The sequence below is a fragment of the Oncorhynchus gorbuscha genome, linkage group LG03 (assembly GCF_021184085.1).
Source record: "Oncorhynchus gorbuscha isolate QuinsamMale2020 ecotype Even-year linkage group LG03, OgorEven_v1.0, whole genome shotgun sequence".
Taxonomy (NCBI): Eukaryota; Metazoa; Chordata; class Actinopteri; order Salmoniformes; family Salmonidae; genus Oncorhynchus; species Oncorhynchus gorbuscha.
The window spans coordinates 67127635-67152166 of NC_060175.1; the positions used below are offsets into that span (position 1 = coordinate 67127635).

Here is a 24532-nt window from a genome sequence, read left to right on the forward strand (position 1 = left end):
TTACATTTACATTTAAGTCATTTAGCAGACGCTCTTATCCAGAGCGACTTACAAATTGGTGCATTCACCTTATGACATCCAGTGGAACAACCACTTTACAATAGTGCATCTAAATATTTTAAGGGGGGGGTGAGAAGGATTACTTATCCTATCCTAGGTATTCCTTAAAGAGGTGGGGTTTCAGGTGTCTCCGGAAGGTGGTGATTGACTCCGCTGTCCTGGCGTCGTGAGGGAGTTTGTTCCACCATTGGGGAGCCAGAGCAGCGAACAGTTTTGACTGAGCTGAGCGGGAACTGTACTTCCTCAGTGGTAGGGAGGCGAGCAGGCCAGAGGTGGATGAACGCAGTGCCCTTATTTGGGTGTAGGGCCTGATCAGAGCCTGGAGGTACTGAGGTGCCGTTCCCCTCACAGCTCCGTAGGCAAGCACCATGGTCTTGTAGCGGATGCGAGCTTCAACTGGAAGCCAGTGGAGAGAGCGGAGGAGCGGGGTGACGTGAGAGAACTTGGGAAGGTTGAACACTAGACGGGCTGCGGCGTTCTGGATGAGTTGTAGGGGTTTAATGGCACAGGCAGGGAGCCCAGCCAACAGCGAGTTGCAGTAATCCAGACGGGAGATGACAAGTGCCTGGATTAGGACCTGCGCCGCTTCCTGTGTGAGGCAGGGTCGTACTCTGCGGATGTTGTAGAGCATGAACCTACAGGAACGGGCCACCGCCTTGATGTTAGTTGAGAACGACAGTTTGTTGTCCAGGATCACGCCAAGGTTCTTAGCGCTCTGGGAGGAGGACACAATGGAGTTGTCAACCGTGATGGCGAGATCATGGAACGGGCAGTCCTTCCCGGGAGGAAGAGCAGCTCCGTCTTGCCGAAGTTCAGCTTGAGGTGGTGATCCGTCATCCACACTGATATGTCTGCCAGACATGCAGAGATGCGATCGCCACCTGGTCATCAGAAGGGGAAAGGAGAAGATTAATTGTGTGTCGTCTGCATAGCAATGATAGGAGAGACCATGTGAGGTTATGACAGAGCCAAGTGACTTGGTGTATAGCGAGAATAGGAGAGGGCCTAGAACAGAGCCCTGGGGGACACCAGTGGTGAGAGCGCGTGGTGAGGAGACAGATTCTCGCCACGCCACCTGGTAGGAGCGACCTGTCAGGTAGGACGCAATCCAAGCGTGGGCCGCGCCGGAGATGCCCAACTCGGAGAGGGTGGAGAGGAGGATCTGATGGTTCACAGTATCGAAGGCAGCCGATAGGTCTAGAAGGATGAGAGCAGAGGAGAGAGAGTTAGCTTTAGCGGTGCGGAGCGCCTCCGTGATACAGAGAAGAGCAGTCTCAGTTGAATGACTAGTCTTGAAACCTGACTGATTTGGATCAAGAAGGTCATTCTGAGAGAGATAGCGGGAGAGCTGACCAAGGACGGCACGTTCAAGAGTTTTGGAGAGAAAAGAAAGAAGGGATACTGGTCTGTAGTTGTTGACATCGGAGGGATCGAGTGTAGGTTTTTTCAGAAGGGGTGCAACTCTCGCTCTCTTGAAGACGGAAGGGACGTAGCCAGCGGTCAGGGATAAGTTGATGAGCGAGGTGAGGTAAGGGAGAAGGTCTCCGGAAATGGTCTGGAGAAGAGAGGAGGGGATAGGGTCGAGCGGGCAGGTTGTTGGGCGGCCGGCCGTCACAAGACGCGAGATTTCATCTGGAAAGAGAGGGGAGAAAGAGGTCAGAGCACAGGGTAGGGCAGTGTGAGCAGAACCAGCGGTGTTGTTTGACTTAGCAAACGAGGATCGGATGTCGTCGATCTTCTTTTCAAAATGGTTGACAAGTCATCTACAGAGAGGGAGGAGGGGGGGGGGAGGAGGATTCAGGAGGGAGGAGAATGTGGCAAAGAGCTTCCTAGGGTTAGAGGCAGATGCTTGGAATTTAGAGTGGTAGAAAGTGGCTTTAGCAGCAGAGACAGAGGAGGAAAATGTAGAGAGGAGGGAGTGAAAGGATGCCAGGTCCGCAGGGAGGCGAGTTTTCCTCCATTTCCGCTCGGCCTTCCGGAGCCCTGTTCTGTGAGCTCGCATTGAGTCGTCAAGCCACGGAGCGGGAGGGGAGGACCGAGCCAAAGGATGCAGAAAGGGAGGAGAGGAGGGTTGAGGAGGCAGAATCAGGAGATAGGTTGGAGAAGGTTTGAGCAGAGGGAAGAGATGATAGGATGGAAGAGGAGAGAGTAGCGGGGGAGAGAGAGCGAAGGTTGGGACGGCGCGATACCACCCGAGTAGGGGCAGTGTGGGAAGTGTTGGATGAGAGCGAGAGGGAAAAGGATACAAGGTAGTGGTCGGAGACTTGGAGGAGTTGCAATGAGGTTAGTGGAAGAACAGCATCTAGTAAAGATGAGGTCGAGCGTATTGCCTGCCTTGTGAGTAGGGGGGAAGGTGAGAGGGTGAGGTCAAAAGAGGAGAGGAGTGGAAAGAAGGAGGCAGAGAGGAATGAGTCAAAGGTAGACGTGGGGAGGTTAAAGTCGCCCAGAACTGTGAGAGGTGAGCCGTCCTCAGGAAAGGAGCTTATCAAGGCATCAAGCTCATTGATGAACTCTCCGAGGGGACCTGGAGGGCGATAAATGATAAGGATGTTAAGCTTGAAAGGGCTGGTAACTGTGACAGCATGAAATTCAAAGGAGGCGATAGACAGATGGGTAAGGGGAGAAAGAGAGAATGACCACATGGGAGAGATAAGGATCCCTATGCCACCACCCCGCTGACCAGAAGCTCTCGGGGTGTGCGAGAACACGTGGGCGGACGAAGAGAGAGCAGTAGGAGTAGCAGTGTTATCTGTGGTGATCCATGTTTCTGTCAGTGCCAAGAAGTCGAGGGACTGGAGGGAGGCATAGGCTGAGATGAACTCTGCCTTGTTGGCTGCAGATCGGCAGTTCCAGAGGCTACCGGAGACCTGGAACTCCACGTGGGTCGTGCGCGCTGGGACCACCAGATTAGGGTGGCAGCGGCCACGCGGTGTGGAGCGTTTGTATGGTCTGTGCAGAGAGGAGAGAACAGGGATAGACAGACACATAGTTGACAGGCTACAGAAGAGGCTACGCTAATGCAAGGAGATTGGAATGACAAGTGGACTACACGTCTCGAATGTTCAGAAAGTTAAGCTTACGTAGCAAGAATCTTATTGACTAAAATTATTAAAAATGATACAGTACTGCTGAAGTAGGCTAGCTGGCAGTGGCTGCGTTGTTGACTTTGTAGGCTAGCTGACAGTGGCTGCGTTGTTGACACTACACTAATCAAGTCGTTCCGTTGAGTGTAGTAGTTTCTACAGTGCTGCTATTCGGGGCTAGCTGGCTAGCTAGCAGTGTTGATTACGTTACGTTGCGTTAAAAGAACGACAATAGCTGGCTAGCTAACCTAGAAAATCGCTCTAGACTACACAATTATCTTTGATACACAGACGGCTATGTAGCTAGCTATGTAGCTAGCTATGATCAAACAAATCAAACCGTTGTGCTGTAATGAAATGAAATGAAAAATGTGATACTACCTGTGGAGCGAAGCGGAATGCGACCGGGTTGTTGAGTGCGGAAGTTCTATTCAGTAGACGTTGGCTAGCTGTTGGCTAGCTAGCTAGCAGTGTCTCCTACGTTAAGGACGACAAATAGCTGGCTAGCTAACCTCGGTAAATTAAGATAATCACTCTAAGACTACACGCTCTAAACTACACAATTATCTTGGATACGAAGACAGCAAAGACAACTATGTCGCTAGCTAACACTACACTAATCAAGTCGTTCAGTTGAGTGTAATAGTTTCTACAGTGCTGCTATTCGGTAGACGGTGGACGTTTGCTAGCTGGCTAGCTGCTGGGCAGATAGCAGTGTAGACTACGTTAGGACGACGAAATACGAAGTTGCAATAGAAGTGCTGACTGTTTCACTTTGTTGTCCTCTTTCTTTTCCTTTTTCTTCTGTCCTTCTTTTGTCCTTATTTTGTCTTCCTTTCTTCTGTTAACTAGATATTTTTTGTTGTTATTCTTTGTAAGCTAGCTAGCTTCTTCCAGGAGAGTCCCTAGCAACTGCTTAGCAACAAGTAAACAATTCTGCTAGCAATTCACCTAGCTAAGATAACTGTACAATTTTATGAAAAAAAATAGTTAATTTTTCAAAAGCCTGTCTTGTTTAGTTTGTTCCTTGTTTTGTCTTCTATTGAATCTTGCAGTTTTCTCTTGATTTTTTCGATGTACTTCGCTCTAAAAAAACATTTAAATCTCAATAAATACAGGAGCTCATTCATTCATTCATTCATTCATGTCCGGTAGCTCGTGGACTGTCAAAGAAATAATCAGTAAGCCTAATATTACATGATTAAATCTGTGAAATCATTTAACTCCCCAAGCTGTTTGCAGGCATTTAACACCATTCTGCATTTTTACCATCTATTTTCACCTTCAAATCGGTTAAATCACATTGTTAAAATGTTTACAAATTAGTTACAAAAGTAAGAGTCCTCGCTGAGTTCCATATGAGAGCGCACCGTGGACGCTTCGCGGTTAAAGTGTAGCCAAGCTGTGTCTGTATGCACCAAATGAAAAAGCTCAGGATATTTGTATCTTGACAAAAACAGCTCTGTTGGTGAGCTACACAAGGGGGCAAAATGAGGCTTAGCCCCTTCTGTTGAAACTTGTGCCATCTCAGTTTAAGTTTTGTGTTCCTAAATCAAAATAGCAAAAAGGTTCTAATGATTGAGTGTAAGGCTGTCCCCGACAAAAAACAACAACATTTGGTCGACCTAGAATCATTGGTTCTTTCGACCAACATTTTTTGTGTATTTTTCACTATATAAACACACCCAACTGTATGTGTTTTAATAAAATCAACTATATGTAGGCTACTGAGCTTGTCTGATGCTTTAAGCACACTGTGATTAAATACACTATATATACAAAGGTATGTGGACAACTCCTTCAAATTAGTGGATTTGGCTATTTCAACCACACCCGTTGTTGACAGGTGTATAAAATCGAGCACACAGCCATGCAATCTCCATACACAAACATTGGCAGTAGAACTGCCTTCCTGAATAGCCCAGTGACTTTCAACATGGCACCGTCATAGGATGCCACCTTTCCAACAAGTCCGTTTGTATAATTTCTCCCTTGCTAGAGCTGCCCCAGTCCACTGTAAGTGCTGTTATTGTGAAATGGAAACGTCTAGAAGCAACAACGGCTCAGTTGCGAATAGGTAGGCCACACAAAGCTCACAGAACGGGACCGCTGAGTGCTGAAGCACGTAGTGGGTAAAAATCGTCTGTCCTTGGTTGCAACACTCACTACCGAATTTCAAACGGCCTCTGGAAGCGACGTCAGCACAAGAACTGTTCGTTGGGAGCTCCGTGAAATGGGTTACCATGGCCGAGCAGCCGCACACAAGCCTAAGATTACCATGCGCAATGCCAAGCGTCGGCTGGAGTGGTGTTAAGCTCCCCGCCAATGAACTCTGGGGCAGTGGAAATGCGTTCTCTGGAGTGATGAAACACACTTCACCATCTGGCAGTCCGATGGACGAATCTGGGTTTGGTGGATGGCAGGAGAACACTACCTGCCCCAATGCATAGTGCCAACTGTAAAGTTTGGTGGAGGAGGAATAATGGTCTGGGGCTGTTTTTCATGGTTCAGGCTAGGCCCCTTAGTACCAGTGAAGGGAAATCATAACGCTACAGCATACAATGACATTCTAGCCGATTATGTGCTTCAAACTTTTTGGCAACAGTATGGAGAAGGCCCTTTCCTGTTTCAGCATGACAATACGCCTGTGCACAAAGCGAGGTCCACACAGAAATGGTTTGTCGAGATTGGTATGGAAGAACTTGACTGGCCTGCACAGAGCCCTGACCTCAACCTCATCGAACGCCGTCTACGAGCCAGGTCTAATCGACCCAACATCAGTGCCCGACCTCACTAGTGCTCTTATGGCTGAATAGGAGCAAGTCCCCGCAGCAATGTTCCAACGTCTAGTGGAAAGCCTTCCCAAAAGAGTGGAGGCTGTTAATGCAGCAACGGAGGGACCAACTACATATTAATGCCCATGATTTTGGAATGAGATGTTCAACTAACAGGTGTCCACATACATTTGGTCATGTAGTGTAATTAATAAACCCATTTTAGTTAATAACCCATTTAATAACCCCCCAAAAATTGTGATGCTCTGATCTATCTAGTGGAAACGTCATAAAATAGGCCTACCTGGTTACTTCTTATCCCTTGCCCAAATAACCTACAGCTGTGTCTATCCTGAGCTCACTGGAGCAGGAAACAGAATATTTTATACAATGTTGCAAGTTTGCTAGCATGAGCTTCAGGCTGGAACCAAGTGAATACAATGTTTCAAGTTCCTTGCAGACAGGCCATGCATAGCCAATGTGATTTATAGGATATTTATTTTTAAATCAGGACTTTTTTTCTACCTGCAGGCTGTTTTTATTGGTTAGCTTAACGTAGGCTATTTTTTTACATAGTTGTCATGGGCAATATAAGTTACTTTTAGAATTTTGATTAACCACATGCAATGATTTTGAGATACAAAGACTTTATTATAAATTAAATGAAAATCTTCCACGAAAATGTGCATGTAAAAATCAGAACTGGCATGTACACCGGTAGAAATGGTCAGATAAATTGGCTCTAGGTCATGGACAGCCCTAATGGAAGCTGAGGTGTCAACACTTGTTAATGACAGGCAGCTGTTAAGAATTCCTTTTCCACTTCGGAAAGCTCAACTAATCCAACTGGCATTAGAGGGGGATCTTACAAGAAGATTTTTGGGGAAGTATTGAATGATCAATTACTCAGGACGTTCAACAGATCGTCAAGGAGGCTGCAACTCTTCGGAAATGGGTACGAAATGATTTAGCTGGTAGATTTTGATCAACATCTTGGTGGTATAAAGTGGTGTCATTCTCAGCATTTATTTTCATTGCCAAAACCAACCTTGCTTCGTGTGTAGGGGCGCTGTCGTGGTGCCGATAGAGTGCCAACCTGTCACTTCTTGGTCAAAAGCACTCAATGGTCTCGGCATTTGAACTTTTCTGTTTATTGTGGTATAGGGTGATTGATCTAAGCAGAATTCAATATAATTATAATGCATAGGCATGTTTCATTATAGAAATAGATGACTATAGAAATAGAATGTAAGCTTTCTTGGTAGCCTATTGCTTTTCGTGGTTGTAAATGGAACTGTGCGTATTGGAAATGTGTTTGTGGTAGGCCGGCATTGCTTATTTGATTGAGTGGGTGGGTCGAATTTGAGCCACAGAAGTGTATTGTGCAGTATCGCAACATGTTGCTGAACTCATGAGCTGCATCCATGTTTGAAATAGACCTACGGGTCTATTTATTTAGCAAGACAGCTGTGCATGACTGCGTCTCACTGTCGTAGGCTGTAGGCTATGTTTTGGTTATTTTCATTCGCCTTTAGTTTACTGCGTTTGTTTGTTTACTGTTAATGTAACTAGTCTAAATATAGATTGTATTATGCCTTTATCGATCTGATATTTTGTTTATAGGCCTATAGTAGGCCTACCCCTGTTCTGTTCACATTCATTTGTTTGCATTTGCAGTTGTGTCGGTATTCTAAGCCAAACTGCTATTCAGTTTTTTTTTTTTTTGCATGAGTTACTAGGTTTCTACTTTCAGCATTTAGTTTGCATTATTTTGGTGAGACAGCTGTGTTTGGCTGCATTCACATAGGCTGTTTATAATAGGTGAAACAGCCTATCTGTCTGGTAGCCTACATTCATTTCCAAAATGACCTTTCTTTAGTGTGTAGGGCACTGTCCATTGTGCTGATACAGCGTAGGGGAGATGGGCTACAGATTTGGCAGCAACCTGTCACTTCAAAAGCTCACAATGTTCTCGGAATTTGAACTTGGTGTTTATTGTGGTATAGCGTGATATAAGCAGAATTCAATATAATTCCAATGCAAGAACCCAAAATTTCCCCTCTCACCGATTTCAACTGCACCCTTAATCACTTTATCCTGGTGCTGAGTCTGTCTGCTTGGCTTGGTAAGTAATATCGACTGGTAATATACTCTGTTTCACGGAAATATGGCTCTCTCAGGATATGCTATTGGAGTCGGTACAGCCACCGTGATTCTTTGTGAGACGCGTCGACATAAATAAACATCTCTCCGGGAAGAAGAAGGGCGGGGGTGTATGTTTCATGATTAACGACTCATGGTGTAATTGTAACAACATACAGACACTCAAGTCCTTTTGTTCACCTGACCTAGAATTCCTCACAATGAAATGCCGACCGTATTATCCTTTGGTTATAGTCACAGCCGTGTATTTCCCCCCTCATGCCGATACCACGACGGCCCTAAAAGAACTTCACTAGACATTATACAAACTGGAAAACATATATCCTGAGGCTGCATTTATTGTAGTTGGGGATTTTAACAAAGCAAACTTAAGAACAAGGCTACCTAAATTCTACCAGCATATTGATTGCAGTACTCTCGCTGGCAAAACTCTGGACCACTGCTACTCTAACTTCGGCGATGCATACAGGGCCCTCCCTCAGGCCTTCTGTAGCTCAGTTGGTAGAGCATGGCGCTTGTAACACCAGGGTATTGGGTTCGATTCCCGGGACCACCCATACGTAGAATGTATGCACACATGACTGTAAGTCGCTTTGGATCAGTTGGTGAGCCATACATGAATGTATGCACACATGACTGTAAGTCCTCAGAAAATCTGACCACGACTCCATTTTGCTCCTCCCTTCCTATAGCCAGAAACTCAAACAGGATATACATGTGACAAGGACTATTCAACGCTGGCTGGTCTGACCAATTGGAATCCACACTTCAAGATTATTTTGATCACGCGGACTGGGATATGTTCTGGGTAGCCTCATTGAATAATATCGATTTATACGCTGATTCGGTGAGTGAGTTTATAAGGAAGTGCATAGAAGATGTTGTACCCAGTGTGACTATTAAAACCTACCCTAACAAGAAACTGTGGATAAATGGCGGCATCTGCACAAAACTGAAAGCACGAACCACCGCATTCAACCATGGAAAGTTGACTGGGAATATGGCCTAATACAAACAGTGTAGTTATTCCCTCCGCAAGGCAATGAAACAAGAGAAATGTCAGTATCGAGACAAAGTGGAATCGCAATTCAACGGCTCAGACACGAGACGTATGTGGCAGGGTCTACAGACAATCACGGACCACAAAAAGAAAACCAGTGACGTAACGGACACCGACGTCTTGCTTCCAGACAAACTAAACACCTTCTTCACCCGCATTGAGGATAATACAGTGCTACCAAGGACTGTGGGCTCTCCTTGTCCATGGCTGACGTGAGTAAGACATTTAAACGTGTTAACCCCCGCATGGCTGCCAGGCCAGACGGCATCCCTAGCTGCAACCTCAGAGAATGCGCAGACCAGGCTGATGTGTTAACAGACATATTAAATCTTTCCCTATCCCAGTCTGCTGTCCCCACATAATTCAAGTTGGCCATCCTTGTTCCTGTACCCAAGAAGGCAAAGGTAACTGAACTAAATTAATATCACCCCGTAGCACTCACTTCTGTCATCATGAAGTGCTTTGATAGACTAGTCAAGGATCATATCCCCTCCACCTTACCTGTCACCCTAGACCCACTTGAATTTGCGGCCCCATAGGCCCACAGATGATGTAATCACCATCACACTGCACACTGCCCTATCCCACCTAGAGAAGAGGAATACCTATGTAAGAATGCTGTTCATTGACTACAGCTCAGCATTCAACACCATAGTACCCTCCAAGCTCATTATTAAGCTTGAGGCCCTGGGTCTCAACCCCGCCCTGTGCAACTGGGTCCTGGACTTCCTGACGGGCCGCCCCCAGGTGGTGAAGGTAGGAAACAACATCTCCATTTTGCTGATCCTGATCAACACTTGGGCCCCACAAGGGTGCGTGCTCTGCACCCTCCTGTACTCCCTGTTCACCCATGACTGCGTGGCCATGCACGCCTCCAACTCAATCATCAAGTTTGCAGACCACACAACAGTAGTAGGCTTGATTACCAACAACGACGAGACAGCCTATTGGGAGGTGAGGGCACTCGGAGTGCGCTGTCAACAAAACAAAAGGAGATGATTGTGGACTTCAGGAAACAGCAGAGGGAGCACCTCCTATCCACATCGATGGGACAGCAGTGGAGAAGGTGGAAAGTTTTAAGTTCCTCGGCGTACACATCACGGACAAACTGAAATGGTCCACCCACATATACAGTGTGGTGAAAGCGCAACAGCGCCTCCTCAACCTCAGGAGCCTGAAGAAATTTGGCTTGTCACATAAAACCCTCACAAACTTTTACAGATGCACAATTGAGAGCATCCTGTCGGCCTGCATCACCGCCTGGTATAGCAACTGCACCGCCCATAACCGCAGGGCTCTCCAGAGGGTGGTGAGGTCAGGACACCTACAGCACCCACGGCACAGGAAGGCCAAAAAGATCTTCAAGGACAACAACCACCGAGCCACTGCCTATTGGGGTACTATAGTGTTGAATGCTGACCTAGAGAAACTGAAAAATAGTTTATATCTCAAGGCCATCAGACTGTTAAACAGCCATCAGTGAGGATGCTGCCTACATACAGACTTGAAATCATTGGCCACTTTAATAATGCCACTTGAATAATGTTTACATATCTTGCATTACTCATCTCATATGTTCATGCTGTATTTTACACCATCTTGCCTATGGAGCTTGGTCATTGCTCATCCATATATTTATATGTATATATTCTTATTCCATTCCTTTACTTAGATTTTTGTGTATTAGGTAGTTATTGTGGAATTGTTAGATTACTTGTTAGATTTTGCTGCACTGTCGGAACTAGAAGCACAAGCATTTTGCTACACTCGCAATAACATCTGCTAACCATGTGTATGTGACCAATAAAATGTGATTTGCTGTATAGTGGTTTTACCTTCCATTGATAACGGGTAGGATGTGAGAGCAGTGGTAGCCAGAGGAGAGGACAATTCCTGTGTTTTGGTGTGTGAGGTTGCTGAGAGCATTGTTGTAGTAGAGGCTGTACAGGCAGTCTATGCCATAGGACACATGAGGAACTCTGTAGCACTCAAAGAGCAGCTCTGACATCATCTGGCGACTGTGCAGTGGGTTGCAGGGCGCCTCTGTGAGCACTATAGGATGTTCAACACTGCCCTAAAGAGGGGAGAGAAAGGAGAGAAACCACATCAGATGTGCTTGAAGGAGCAACTATCTAGTTAGCTACCGTTGTCAGTAAGTTATATTCAAGACTGAGAAGGCAGAACGGTCTAAACAGGACAAGCAACATAGGACATTGTGCAACATAACTTGAACACCTTACCTCAGTCACAACTCCGAGGTGGCTGAATATGTAATCGAACATCAGTTCCTGTATCTCGAAGTTTACAACCACATTTCGGTCAAACTGGCTTTTCAGGAGCCATCGCACCGGCTCGAGGTTAGAAATGTCATTGCCGATTTGGGTTTCACTTCGCGCTGCCCCTCTGCTCCTCGCCGCCACGGACTTGAACAGAAGCCGCGGTGCGCCTAGTTCGTCCCCTTTGCATGCCCAGCCGGCCCTTGTTTGAAAAGAGCCGTTATCTATTATTATCGGAACTGGTGATGGTTGTAAGCATTCGGCAGAAATCTCGAAAATCGGATCGGGAGAGGATTTGTAGTCTTGAAAAGAAAATATTTTGCATGTTGTGTCTGTTTTGGAAGTCATTTTGAAAGGGTGTTACTACAAAATACGTCCGACTAGAAAGCTTGTACCAGAAACCAAGAGCTCCGCATAGCTCTCGTTACGTTTTGACAACGTAACAATTATTAAAGGGTCAGTCAGAAGTTGGTACATCCATTTTTTGACTTATAAATTAATTGTACCAATAGATTCTTAAAGAATATAACTTATACACGCCTCATGAACTTAGTTTAACTGCTGTACCCCATCAGAACCCATAATATAAGCTTGTTTTACTCCAATGTTTGTAAACAAAACATGGTTAAACTATACTTTTGATATCATGGATGGTCAGTCCATGCATCCATAGCCCTGTCTATGAATTTGAAAGTGATTACATTTCTCCAGCCCCATCCCTCAGCTTTCTACTGAAACAGTGGCGTGTTGTTATTGTTTAAACTGCTGATTGGCCCTTCAATGTTAAAATATGTATACATTACATCCTCTATTATAGTAGATCCCCTAACAACTATTTTTATATGGGTGGCTTAATTTATCTACAGCAGACCTTTATTTGTTGCCTCTATCTCCAGAACAGGTTAATGTGAGTTCAGCATGTGTGTGATAACCAATTATGTATATACACCTTGGATTTCTGATGCTATCTATTAGCCATTGAGAGGCTTTGAAACCAACAGTCGGCCCCAGTCGGCGCAGTCCTCCAAAGGAATGAATGGAATTCTACAGTATTTAAATTAAATGTTGCAATACATGTATTTAAGTATCTTTGTTGTTGGGAACAGTAACATTAGCAATCTCAAAAAAATATACTTTGGCCTCCCGAGTGGCACAGTGGTCTAGGCTGAGATCCTGGTTCAAGTCCAGGCTCTGTCGCAGACAGCCGCGACCGCGAGACGCATGGGGCGGTGAACAATTGGCCCAACGTCGTTCGGGTTAGGGGAGGGTCTGGCTGGCTGGAAGAGATGTCCGTGTCCCATCGTGCACTATCGACTCCTGTTGCGGCCGGGCGCAATGCACACTGACAACGTCGCCAGGTGTACGGTGTTTCATCCCACACATTGGTGCGGCTGGTTTCCGGGTTAAGCGGGCATTGTGTCAATGAGTTGCAGCGACAAGAGTTGCAGCGACAAGACAAGACTGTAACTACCAATGAGGTAAATAAAATAAGAATCAATTATACTTTAAGGAAAATGTTATTATATAGATATATATTATGTTATTATATAGATATATACAACAGAGTTACACATGGAATAAACAAACATACAGTCAATAATACAGTAGGAAAACAAGTATATATACAGTGTGTGCAAGTGAGGTAAGATAAGGGAGGTAGGGCAATAAAATAGGCTATGGTGGAGAGGTAATTACGATATAGCAATTACACACTGGAGTGATAGATGTGCAGTGTCGCAGTGGTGGGTAGTATATGGGGCTTTGATGACAAAACGGATGGCACTGTAATCGACTGCATTCAATTTCTTGAGTAGAGTGTTGGAGGCTATTTTGTAAATGACATCGCCGAAGTCGAGTATCGGTAGGATAGTCAGTTTTACGAGGGTATGTTTGGCGGCATGAGTGAAGGATGCTTTGTTGCGAAATAGGAAGCCGATTCTAGATGTCATTTTGGATTGGAGATGCTCAATGTGGGTCTGGAAGGAGAGTTTACAGTCTAGCCAGACACCTAGGTATTTGTAGTTGTCCACATATTCTCGGTCAGAACCATCCAGAGTAGTGATGCTGGATGGGCGGGCAGGTGCGGGCAGCGATCGGTTGAAGAGCATGCGTATAGTTTTACTTGCATTTAAGAGCAGTTGGAGGCCACGGAAGGAGAGTTGTATGGCATTGAAGCTCGTCTGAAGGTTAATTAACACAGTGTCTAAAGAAGGGCCAGATGTATACAGAATGGTGTCGTCTGCGTAGAGGTGGATCAGAATCACCAGCAGCAAGAGCGACATCATTGGTTTATACAGAGAAGCAGGTCGGCCCGAGAATTGAACCCTTTGGCACCCCCAAAGAGACTGCCAGAGGTCCGGACAACAGGCCCTCCGATTTGACGCACTGAACTCTATCTGAGAAGTAGTTGGTGAACCTGGCGAGGCAGTCATTTGAGACACCAAGGCTGTTGAGTCTGCCAATAAGAATGTGGTGATTGACAGAGTCGAAAGCCTTGGCCAGGTCGCTGAATACGGCTGCACAGTATGGTCTCTTATCGATGGCAGTTATGATATCGTTTAGGACCTTGAGCGTGGCTGAGGTGCACCCATAACCAGCTCTGGAAGCCAGATTGCATATCGGTGAAGGTACGGTGGGATTCAAAATGGTCAGTGATCTGTTTGTTAACTTGGCTTTTGAAGACCTTAGAAAGGCAGGGTAGGATAGATAGAGGTCTATAGCAGTTTGGGTCTTTGAAGAGGGGGATGACCGTGTGAGCTTTCCAATCTTCGGGGATCTCAGACGATAGGAAAGAGAGGTTGAACAGGCTAGTAATAGGGGTTGCAACAATTTTGGCAGATAATTTTAGAAAGAGAGGGTCCAGATTGTCTAGTCCAGCTGATTTGTAGGGGTCCAGATTTTGCAGCTCTCTAAGAACATCAGCTCTCTGGATTTGGGTGAAGGAGAAATAGGGGAAGCTTGGCGAGTTGCTGTGGGGGGTGAAGGGCAGTTAACCGGGGTAGGGGTAGCCAGGTGGAAAGCATGGCCAGCCGTAGATAAATGCTTCTTGAAATACTCAATTATCGTGGATTTATCAGTGATGATAGTGTTTCCAAGCCTCAGTGCAGTGGGCAGCTGGGAGGAGGTGCTCTTATTCTTCATGGACTTTACAGTGCCCCAGAAGGTTTTTGAGTTTGTGCTACAGGATGCAAATTTCTGTTTGAAAAAGCTAGCCTTAGCTTTCCTAACTGCTTGTGAATATTGGTTCCTAACTTCCCTGAAAAGTTGCATATATCACAGGGTCTATTTGATGCTAATGCGGTATGCCACAGGATGCTTTTGTGCTGGTCAAGGGCAGTCAGGTCTGGAGTGAACCAAGGGCTATATCTGTTCTTAGTTCTAATTTGTTTTGAATGGGACATGCTTATTTAAGATGGTGAGGAAGGCATTTTTAAAGAATAACCAGGCATCCTCTACTGACGGGATGAGGTCAATATCCTTCCAGGATACCCGGGCCAGGTCAATTAGAAAGGCCTGCTCGCTGAAGTGTTTTAGGGAGCATTTGATAGTGATGAGGGGTGGTCGTTTGACCTCAGACCCATAGCGGATGCAGGCAATGAGGCAGTGATCGATGAGATCTTGGTTGAAGACAGCAGAGGTGTATTTCGAGGGCAAGTTGGTTAGGATGATATCTATGAGGGTGCCCGTGTTTACGGATTTGGGGTTGTACCTGTTCATTGATCATTTGTGTGAGATTGAGGGCATCAAGCTTAGATTGTAGGATGGCCGGGGTGTTAAGCATGTCCCAGTTTAGCTCACCAAGCAGCACAAGCTCTGAAGATAGACAGGGCAATCAATTCACTTATGTTGTCCAGGGCACAGCTGGGGGCAGTGGGTGGTCTATAGCAAGCGGCAACGGTGAGAAACTTGTTTCTGGAAAGGTGGATTTTTAGAAGTAGAAGCTCGCAATTGTATGGGCACAGACCTGGATAGTATAACAGAACTTCGTAGGCTATCTCTGCAGTAGATTGTCACTCCTCCTCCTTTGGCAGTTCTATCTTGTCAGAAGATTTTATAGTTATGGATGGAAATTTCTGGGGTTTTAGTGGTCTTCCTAAACCAGGATTCAGACACGGCTAGGACATCTGGGTTGGAAGAGTGTGCTAAGACAGTGAATAAAATAAACTTGGGGGAGTGCCAAGATGGAGGCAGGGTTCAACACAGTGCTTCCTACAAGTCATCTAGTGTTTACAAATCATTGGTGATAATCTACTGTATGACCCATAACATTTCATTTTTACAGTAGGCCTTCTGCAATAAGGACTCCGTGAATGAGTGTCTACCACCAGAGGGGGCAATGAAAGATGGTCTGCTGCATTAGAGTGTCTGAATGAATAAGCATCGAACAAAGCATGAATTTGTCCTTTGGACATTCAGAATTAAGTCCAAGAAGACATGAGCTCCTCCTATCAATTTATTCTTAGGTTGATGTGATATACTATCCCTATCAACCCCATTTCTGAAAAGTCCTTGATTTAGTCTGGTCTGGCACTGGCAGTATTACTGTCAATTGACTAGACAAAGTGGAGCCTCAGCTGGTGATATGGGGCACCCTTGGCACTGAAAGTAGACACTCCACCACCAAAGGCTCTGGCCCCTATCACTCCAATGGTAAGGGGTCACATGAAGATCCTCTATCGTTCTGCCCTTCTGAATCAGCATCAGCCCATGTACTATGCGGCATCCTTTCAGCAATACCGTACCATGAGCCAGTCAATAAGAGGAGTACTTCACATTCACCTATGCATTTTTCATGCCACCATTGTTCTAAAACCACAGAATTATGCTCAAGGGTCTTACCTATCAGAGCATGCACGCACCATAATATCATTTAATTTACAGACAACAGGCATATTTTCTGTGTAATCAAACAAATGGTTGATACATTTTATATTTATTTCAGGACAGGGACTTGATTGGTGGGATACCACAGATTTGGGAGGAGGGAAGGCTGTAGCTTGATGTTGTGCCACTGAATCAGGGGCACAGTTCACTGCTCAGGCACAAAGCTCTAAGACCGGCAGCATCCTCTGATGCTACTGAGCAGATCTAGGTCATCTCCCAACACATGCTCCCAGAAGGCAAGACGTGACATTGTACCGCTGTCCCTAACACGGAGAGCTCTTGCTTGTTGTGCATGTCATACTGTGATGAACAGCAGACAAATTGATATGCTACATCCGCTTTGGGACTGCCATGATGCAGCTCCTCCATTTTGTCGGAGCAGAAGACTAGCTTTCAGTGGCAGCACAGGGTAGAGAGGTCCTAATTAGCTTGTCGTCGGCGGTCATATTCAAGTGTTCCAGCAAGACTCATTAATGATATTTATTGGGTTATTGTCATGCTACTACAATGTGAATAATATTATCGGTATTATAATATAGTTGTGGTAGTGGAATAGCAAGAGCAGCAAATAGCTAAAATACTTGTTTTCTGCTGCAACTCTTTTTGCTCAGATCATGAGATGAAATGGTGAAATGTCCTTTTGAATCTTTGTGCACGCAGGACTGGTGAGATAAAACGAGACAACCTCCAAGTATCTGTGACATGAATGAATGAGGTGGACGACGGGAACGCGGTTTAATAATAGGGTGAGGCTTGCATGGAAATTCCAATTGCTGCCTCTGATATCAGAGCCACAGCAGCAAACCTAAATACTCCTCCATCCCCGCGCCTCCTCACACACAGAGACTGCCACTACCTCTCTTCTCAGTCTGAAGCCCTGTAAGAGTAACAGATATTTTTAGGCCATAGAGTGATTACTGTGTTTATGCACGTGTCACTTTGCATGCGTCCCTGGCTGTGTCGAGTCTGTGTGCGCACGTGTAAGTTGTGTTCATGTTTCATAGTGGATCCAAGTCAAGAATTAAAAATGATATATGTGTGTGTGTGTGAGTCTGTGTGTTTATTTTTTCCTATGTGAATTGCATGTCATTGTCAACCATTTTGTATAAGCAGCAGATTGCAGTTTTCAATTCTAAAAAAAATGATGTTTTTTTCTCAATCCAGGACACTATATTTTTCTCTTAGATCCCTCTGTGTTGTTAGGGCACTAGATTGGTTCAAGTGGCTTCCCTTTTCATCCAGTGGGATTTTCAGACAGACAACCTGAGTTCCTTTTGAGTCTTGCCACCCAATTATTGTGGCCATGGCAACTATCTGAGACTTTTCCCCCCAGTTGGTTGTTAGCAGGCTATACGCCAACAGTATCTTTCCCCCTTCACATATCCCTCTCTCATCTTTGCTGAATTAATCCTCGCCTCTGTAACCCGAAGATAAATTGGTCATCGCAACAACCAATTTGATGCCATCTCAGTAATAATGTCTGAAGATCAATTTTTTTCTGAAGTTCCAAATGTGCAAATACAGATAGAGAACAAAATGTTTTTGTTTTCAGATTTGTTTGCACATTTCACTGAATTCAAACCCATGTTCCATTATGAAGGTGCAGTTGCTGTTAATGTGAATCCAGTTGGTTGTGTGTGTGTGTGTGTGTGTGTGTGTGTGTGTGTGTGTGTGTGTGTGTGTGTGTGTGTGTGTGTGTGTGTGTGTGTGTGTGTGTGTGTGTGTGTGTGTGTGTGTGTGTGTGTGTGTGTGTGTGTGTGTGTGTGTGTGTGTGTGTGTGTGTGTGTGACATTTGCAGCCTATCCTCTGTCCCAGTATTATAGCCCAGGGTTTTGCACATGATGGGGGAGGGAAGCTTAGTCACTGAGATGCCCCAAGGACTCTCCCGGGAATATTCTTTCCTCACTATCCTCCACTAAACACACACACACACACACACACACACACACATATAGAGATTAGCCCTATCTCACAAGGGTGGGTGAGCCACATGCACACACACACACACACATATACATACATGTACACATACACACACTGTGCATGCCTGAACACAAATGGTAGTATGGCAAAGCAGCCTATGCCAAGCATAAAAATATGTGGAACTTTCTCTGTCCTCTGGGTTGATACTAAATTTAGAGCTTTCATTGTCTTTCACGTTTTTGTCTCTTACCAATGCACAATTCAACACGAGCAAAATGGCAGTTGCGTCTTTCATTAATTTTCATGATATATTCCAACAGAAGGAAACATTAGAAATGCTTTGAAGTCCTCTTCTTCAACAATGTGCTCGAGCACATTTTGCATACGCAGGCACCAAAACCTGACGACAGTAATACTGCAATGCGTTGTGAGGTGTCGGAACCGATTACGAGGGAAAATATGAGGTGCCTCTTATCATCTGAGGGATTACTGTTGGAGGCATCAAATGTTTCAGAGATGTAGCCTATTCTTCTTCATTTTCTTAAATATTTCTGCATTTTAATGTCCTATCGTAATTTGGGAGTTATAAAGCAGACGCACATGACATGGGTGTTGAATCAAACTAAAATGCCATGCGTATTCCAGACACCCGACATAATATATTAGCCATTTGGTTTCCAGGCCACCTAACCATGAGGAATTGAGTCATTCTGAGTAGGCTACATTGGAAATATAATGTAAAACTACAGGGGACATTTAAAATGTACTAAGCTATTACAGACAGTTTATAGCATACATGCGCAAACGCAAAGCTCTAGTCTGGGTAGGTTTACCAGTCTTTTAGCTAACATTCCAATCCTTGTAACCTACTCTTTGGCATATGACACCGAAGGAGTCAGTGAAACGTTACCTGAAAAGAATGGTACTAGCAAGGCCTGTCCAAGGTTCTGCAATGCGGAAACGAGTAGAATTTTCTCATGCCGATGCACGCGGGTCATTCTCTCTAATTTAGCAGCTGAAAAAACATGGAATTTATTACATTTTTAAGTATCTGACTCCATGAACAAAACTGTACTTAGGCTACGCAGGTGTAGCGGGTTGTAAATTGCCTATTATCGATTAAAATGCTCGGACAACAAATAAGAGACCATATTAAACAAGTTTTGTTTTGCTATAAATTAGGCTACATTTAAAAAAAATGTTTAAGTGCATTGGCTACTTGGGTCAAAGGGGCATGAAACACAACTTTGGATCCAAATTCGTATAGCGATTAAACTAAAACACAAAAATAAATAATCTAACGAATATACTAGGCTTTGATATTTAAATATCTTATATTTACTCCATAAACATTAAAGTGATTTTACACCTCTGATATTTGTTTTTGCATTAGGAATAAAAAGACTAAGACCGTGTGTGTGAGAGATATAGAGGCCTATGAATGGTTCGCAGTGTAACTCCCTAATGTCTGATTTTGAAACGAACATACGTGTCTGAAATTAGAAACTAGATTTATATGAAACGTATATTACCTCTGCCGGATCAATACAATCATAACGAAAAATATTGGAACAAATAATGAATCAAATTGAAAAAATATAAAAATAATTAAGCCTAATCAAATATGCTAAATTAGCTTATTCGAATAAGTAAAATATTTGGTATAAATTAAGCGTAGGAGCTAGCATCCATGCCTCTGGTACAAACACCCTTTTCTCCTTCTAAAATCTCAAAGTAATCTCTCTCTCTCTCTCTCTCTCTGTCACTCACTCACGCACTCTCTCACTCTCTCACATACACACACACCTCTTCAGAACCATGAGGGGTTTGTGCATGCTGAGCAAGTCATTGCATTGGCAGTCTATGAGGACACGTGCCTAGTCCCCCTCTAAGATTCTACGGCTTGTGGTTTGCACTTGTCACGGCTATAGCAAAACTGAGCGCAACATCAAGACCAACACCGACAACTGCATGGAGAGGTCACAAACAGGGACATTCGATCACATTAAGCAACATGATCAATTTGAATGAGGAGCAATTGTTTTACTTCGTTTCTTCTGATGCCAAGAAAGTGACAGGAGGGATTTGAGAGTGACATGGATAATCAAGACCAACAGACGGGATTTTAAACGACAGCCTGTGTGGATGTAACGGTTGGGCAGCCGTTAAGAGCAACGTCGATACGTCTTGGCAACAGGCATGATTATATTTCTCTCACAGCAGCAGCAGCCAAAATAGCTCATAAGCACACTGCATGTATTTATTCAACCATTTTCAAATTTGATCCAATTAATATCTGAAGATTCACATTTTATCTCACAACAATGGCTCACTTAATTCGACACAAGATCGGCAACAAGCTGACCAATGCAGCCAACACAGTGTCCAATAAGTCTCAGGCCAAGGTCAGCGGAGTGTTCGCCAGACTGGGTTTCCAGGCCGCTACAGATGAAGAGGGTCTGGGGTTCGCGGACTGCGATGACTTGGACTATGACTACAGGCAGGGGATGCAGATGGACATCGTGCAGGGCGACGAGGAAGGGGGAGAGATGGACGGAGGAGACGATTTGATGGAGGGAGACAGCCACTACCAGAGAGATGGCACCGGCCCATCACCCTCCTCCATCAAGAACACTGGGGCGTGTAACGAGTTGGCATCGGAGGTCAAACCCAAAATTACGTCTTGGGAAGCGGGGTGGAACGTCACCAATGCCATTCAGGTAGAAATGATTTGAAGAATGACATGAACATATTATCACTACGTCAATGTAGGCCTTTTGTCAACAATCGCCTTGGAATATACGCCATACATATCATTTCAGAGCACAATGCATTACGCTATTTCATTCAGAAGACCCCAATCTCCATTCTACAAAAACCCGAAACAGACCTTTAAAACGACTATAATTTTTCACGTTCACATGTAAAAATAGACTTTCATTTATTTCTTCCAGATAAATCCTATTTTATGGCTTCTTATTTCAAAATCCCTAATTTAAAACGAGTGATTCCTATATATATTTAAACATAAACAATGGCATTTGCCTTCATTTCATCATTTAGACGCTTTTATCCAAAGCGACTTACAGTCAATTCTAAATCAGACGAATGTCATTTTTTTGAGATTTTAAATGAAAATAGGGATCTATTCTAGATTGCCTATTTCCTATCAGTAAAAAACAGACCCAACTCCATCTGGAATGAATACAATTATTTGGATTAGCCTCAGGCACAATAAGGACCATTTCATTATTCTTGATAACATATCACAGTGGATTATATAAAATAAATCCGGTCTTGGTGAGGAAATATCTTAGTTTTTACATTTTAAATTAATATTAACAAAAAATAAGCATCGTTTCAAATCAAATTCCAATTCTGAGCCTGCACGCTTAGTGGCCCGACAGATCTATACTTTTTTTCTCTCAACTCCAATCGTTACATTTAGGTTTTCACACATATGATTATACAAATAAATGCTGTTTGTTATAATTATGCAACTTTGAATGTCATTCATTTCTTGTATATGTGGGGCGGGGGGGGGCTGTCACTTCGATAAGACCATGACCATTACGACTCAACTGTGCTTGTGTATCCGCAGGGGATGTTCGTCCTTGGGTTACCCTATGCCATTCTTCACGGAGGATACCTCGGACTCTTTCTAATCATATTTGCGGCTGTTGTATGTTGTTACACCGGAAAGATTCTTATTGCGTGTCTGTATGAGGAGAACGAGGATGGAATTCTGGTGCGCGTGAGGGACTCCTACGTGGACATTGCCAACGCATGCTGCCAGCCACGGTTCCCGTCTCTGGGCGGGCATATCGTTAACGTTGCTCAGATCATTGAGTTGGTCATGACCTGTATCCTGTACGTAGTGGTCAGTGGCAACCTGATGGTCAACAGCTTCCCCAATCTGCCTGTCTCACAGAAGGCCTGGTCTGTAGTCGCCACGGCCGCCCTCTTGCCTTGCGCGTTCCTCAAGAGCCTCAAGGCGGTGTCCAAATTCAGCTTGCTTTGCACTATCGCGCACTTCGTCATCAACATCCTGGTAATAGCCTACTGCCTCTCCAGAGCCCGCGATTGGGCCTGGGACAAAGTCAAATTCTACATTGATGTCAAGAAGTTCCCCATCTCCATTGGCATCATCGTCTTCAGCTACACGTCCCAGATCTTCCTGCCCTCGCTGGAGGGGAACATGCAGAGGCCAAGCGAGTTCCACTGCATGATGGACTGGACCCACATTGGAGCCTGCGTCCTGAAGGGCCTGTTCGCTCTGGTGGCCTACTTGACTTGGGCAGATGCCACCAAAGAGGTCATCACGGACAACCTGCCGTCCACCATCAGAGCGGTGGTCAACCTATTCCTTGTGTCTAAGGCCTTGCTGTCATATCCGCTGCCATTCTTCGCTGCTGTAGAGGTTTTGGAGAAGTCTTTTTTCCAGGATGGGGGGCGCGCAATATTCCCTGACTGTTACGGCCCAGGAGGGAGGATTAAGTCCTGGGGACTGGGCCTCCGGTGCCTCCTGGTGGTGTTCACGTTGATCATGGCCATCTTTGTCCCTCACTTCGCACTCCTCATGGGCCTCACCGGGAGTCTTACCGGCGCCGGGTTGTGCTTCCTTCTCCCAGCTCTCTTTCATCTAAAGCTGATGTGGAGGAAACTTTTATGGCACCATGTGTTCTTTGACGTCGCCATATTTGTCATAGGGGGGATATGCAGCATTTCTGGTTGTATTCACTCAGTAGAAGGGCTCATCGAGGCATTCAAATATGGAGTCGAAGAATAAGAACGTTCTACCTCTGTAGCCCATACCTTACATTTGGTCATACTCTCATCAATCATAGGCGTGCAATGACAGACTGATTGACAGCGCATAAGGGATACTGTGTAATTGTTTTACTTCGTTTTTTTGTTTTGCCTTCTTGATGACAATGTGCAATAATCAAATGTATAATCATAGTGTAGAGTATTCAGTGCTGAAATGTTGTGTTAACTAGGAAGGGGGTAATGCAGTGTCTTTGGAGAATGGATCATCTCTGAAGCAGTGAATATCATGCAAGGTTCGATCAGGCAAGGTTAGCACAGCCCATGTGAAAATGAGCTGTGCATAGGCCTCACTGTATGTGTGGGTGTGTTGATATCTGCATTGAGAATGAGTTTATGAGCGTTTTATTTTTGGTTTCTAGCTGCTAAATAATTAGATAATAATCTCATGCCAGATCCAGTCGATTTAAAGATAAAACACGCTCGGGGCACCCACGTGGGATGGATCTATAGGATAAATGGAGTCGGTTAAATCAAAATATTTCGATTCGTTTTCAACTGTACTTGGTTTTTGGTGTTTCAAGTGTCATTGTGGATGAAGTGAATTATTGCAGTGCAAACCAGTGGCTCTAACTGTTTATATGAAACCATCTGTCCTTCTGTAGTCTACCTATCTGTTGAACGTGAATTGTGCTTTCATTGAATTTATCATGACGTGTAAGACAAGAGTATGTGTTGAATTAGCAGAGAAATTAATCGAATATTTTATGCGTTATGTTCATATCTTTGGATTCGTCATATGTCTATAATTTGTGCACGCTCATGTTTGTGGGGAAAAAATAATATATGGGTGAATAAAATCGATGTTTTTATGGATGAATATAGAAAGTTTGGAGGGCTTTCTGTAAAACGGTCAAATGGAAGCAGAGTCTGTGGATTAGGAATGCAGTATGTTGTTGTGTGGAGGAGGATTCTGCTAATTATCACAGGTTCACTCACCTCACATGCACATGTGCATTGTCTGCCTGTATGCTTAGACTCAACATGCATTCAAATTTTCCAAATGTACTTGAATCATGTTGTAGCCGTAACACACCATGTGCGCCGCCCTATGGGACTCCCAATCACGGCCGGTTGTGATACAGCCTAGAATCGAAATAGGGTCTGTAGTGACGCCTTTAGCACTGAGATGCAGTGCCTTAGACCGCTGCGCCACTCCGGATCCCATATATTAAGCATAACAAATATGATTTGAAATGACATTATTCTGCACTGTAAAAAGCACCACATCTTTAATTTCCTGATCTGCAATAGTAACAATAGTAACTATTATTCTCATAATGAGGATGTTCTGGTATGGGTCCCACATGATGCTTGTGAAAGGTCTGATGCTCTTATAACTAGGGGTCAGCATTGGAAACTTTGGGGACCTCAGTGGACCAAAGATTAAAAGACATACCCCCAGATAGCATATGATAGCAAAATGTGTAGAATTGCAGGAAATTAGCTTTACAACTGCAAACATTTCTCTCAAGCCTCACT

General features: G+C 44.5%; 2 protein-coding genes across 2 annotated transcripts in view; one reads left to right on the plus strand and one right to left on the minus strand.

Moving 5' to 3' along the window:
- The window catches only part of actr5 (actin related protein 5), a 21234-nt gene extending 9435 nt beyond the window's left edge, over positions 1-11799 (minus strand). Inside the window, exons 1-2 of the mRNA XM_046336663.1 lie at positions 11381-11799; positions 10976-11214 (exon numbers count right to left, since the gene is read on the minus strand). Of these exons, the coding sequence (XP_046192619.1) occupies positions 10976-11214; positions 11381-11764 (623 nt within the window). The 5' untranslated portion in view covers positions 11765-11799. The remainder of the gene's footprint in view (positions 1-10975; positions 11215-11380) is intronic.
- Positions 11800-20051: 8252 nt separating this feature from the next.
- Positions 20052-23851, plus strand: LOC124021474 (vesicular inhibitory amino acid transporter-like). The gene is made up of 2 exons (XM_046336674.1): positions 20052-20943; positions 21825-23851. Exons 1-2 carry the CDS (start codon positions 20548-20550, stop codon positions 23010-23012), a joined length of 1584 nt encoding a protein of 527 aa, XP_046192630.1. The 5' UTR covers positions 20052-20547; the 3' UTR covers positions 23013-23851.
- Positions 23852-24532: the final 681 nt, after the last annotated feature.

Excerpts from the sequence above, each read along its gene's own strand:
- LOC124021474 (XM_046336674.1), top strand. The coding sequence starts at position 20,548 with ATGGCTCACTTAATTCGACACAAGATCGGCAACAAGCTGACCAATGCA. Across the intron at positions 20,944-21,824 it reads ACGTCACCAATGCCATTCAG|GGGATGTTCGTCCTTGGGTT; the intron begins GTAGAAATGATT and ends GTGTATCCGCAG.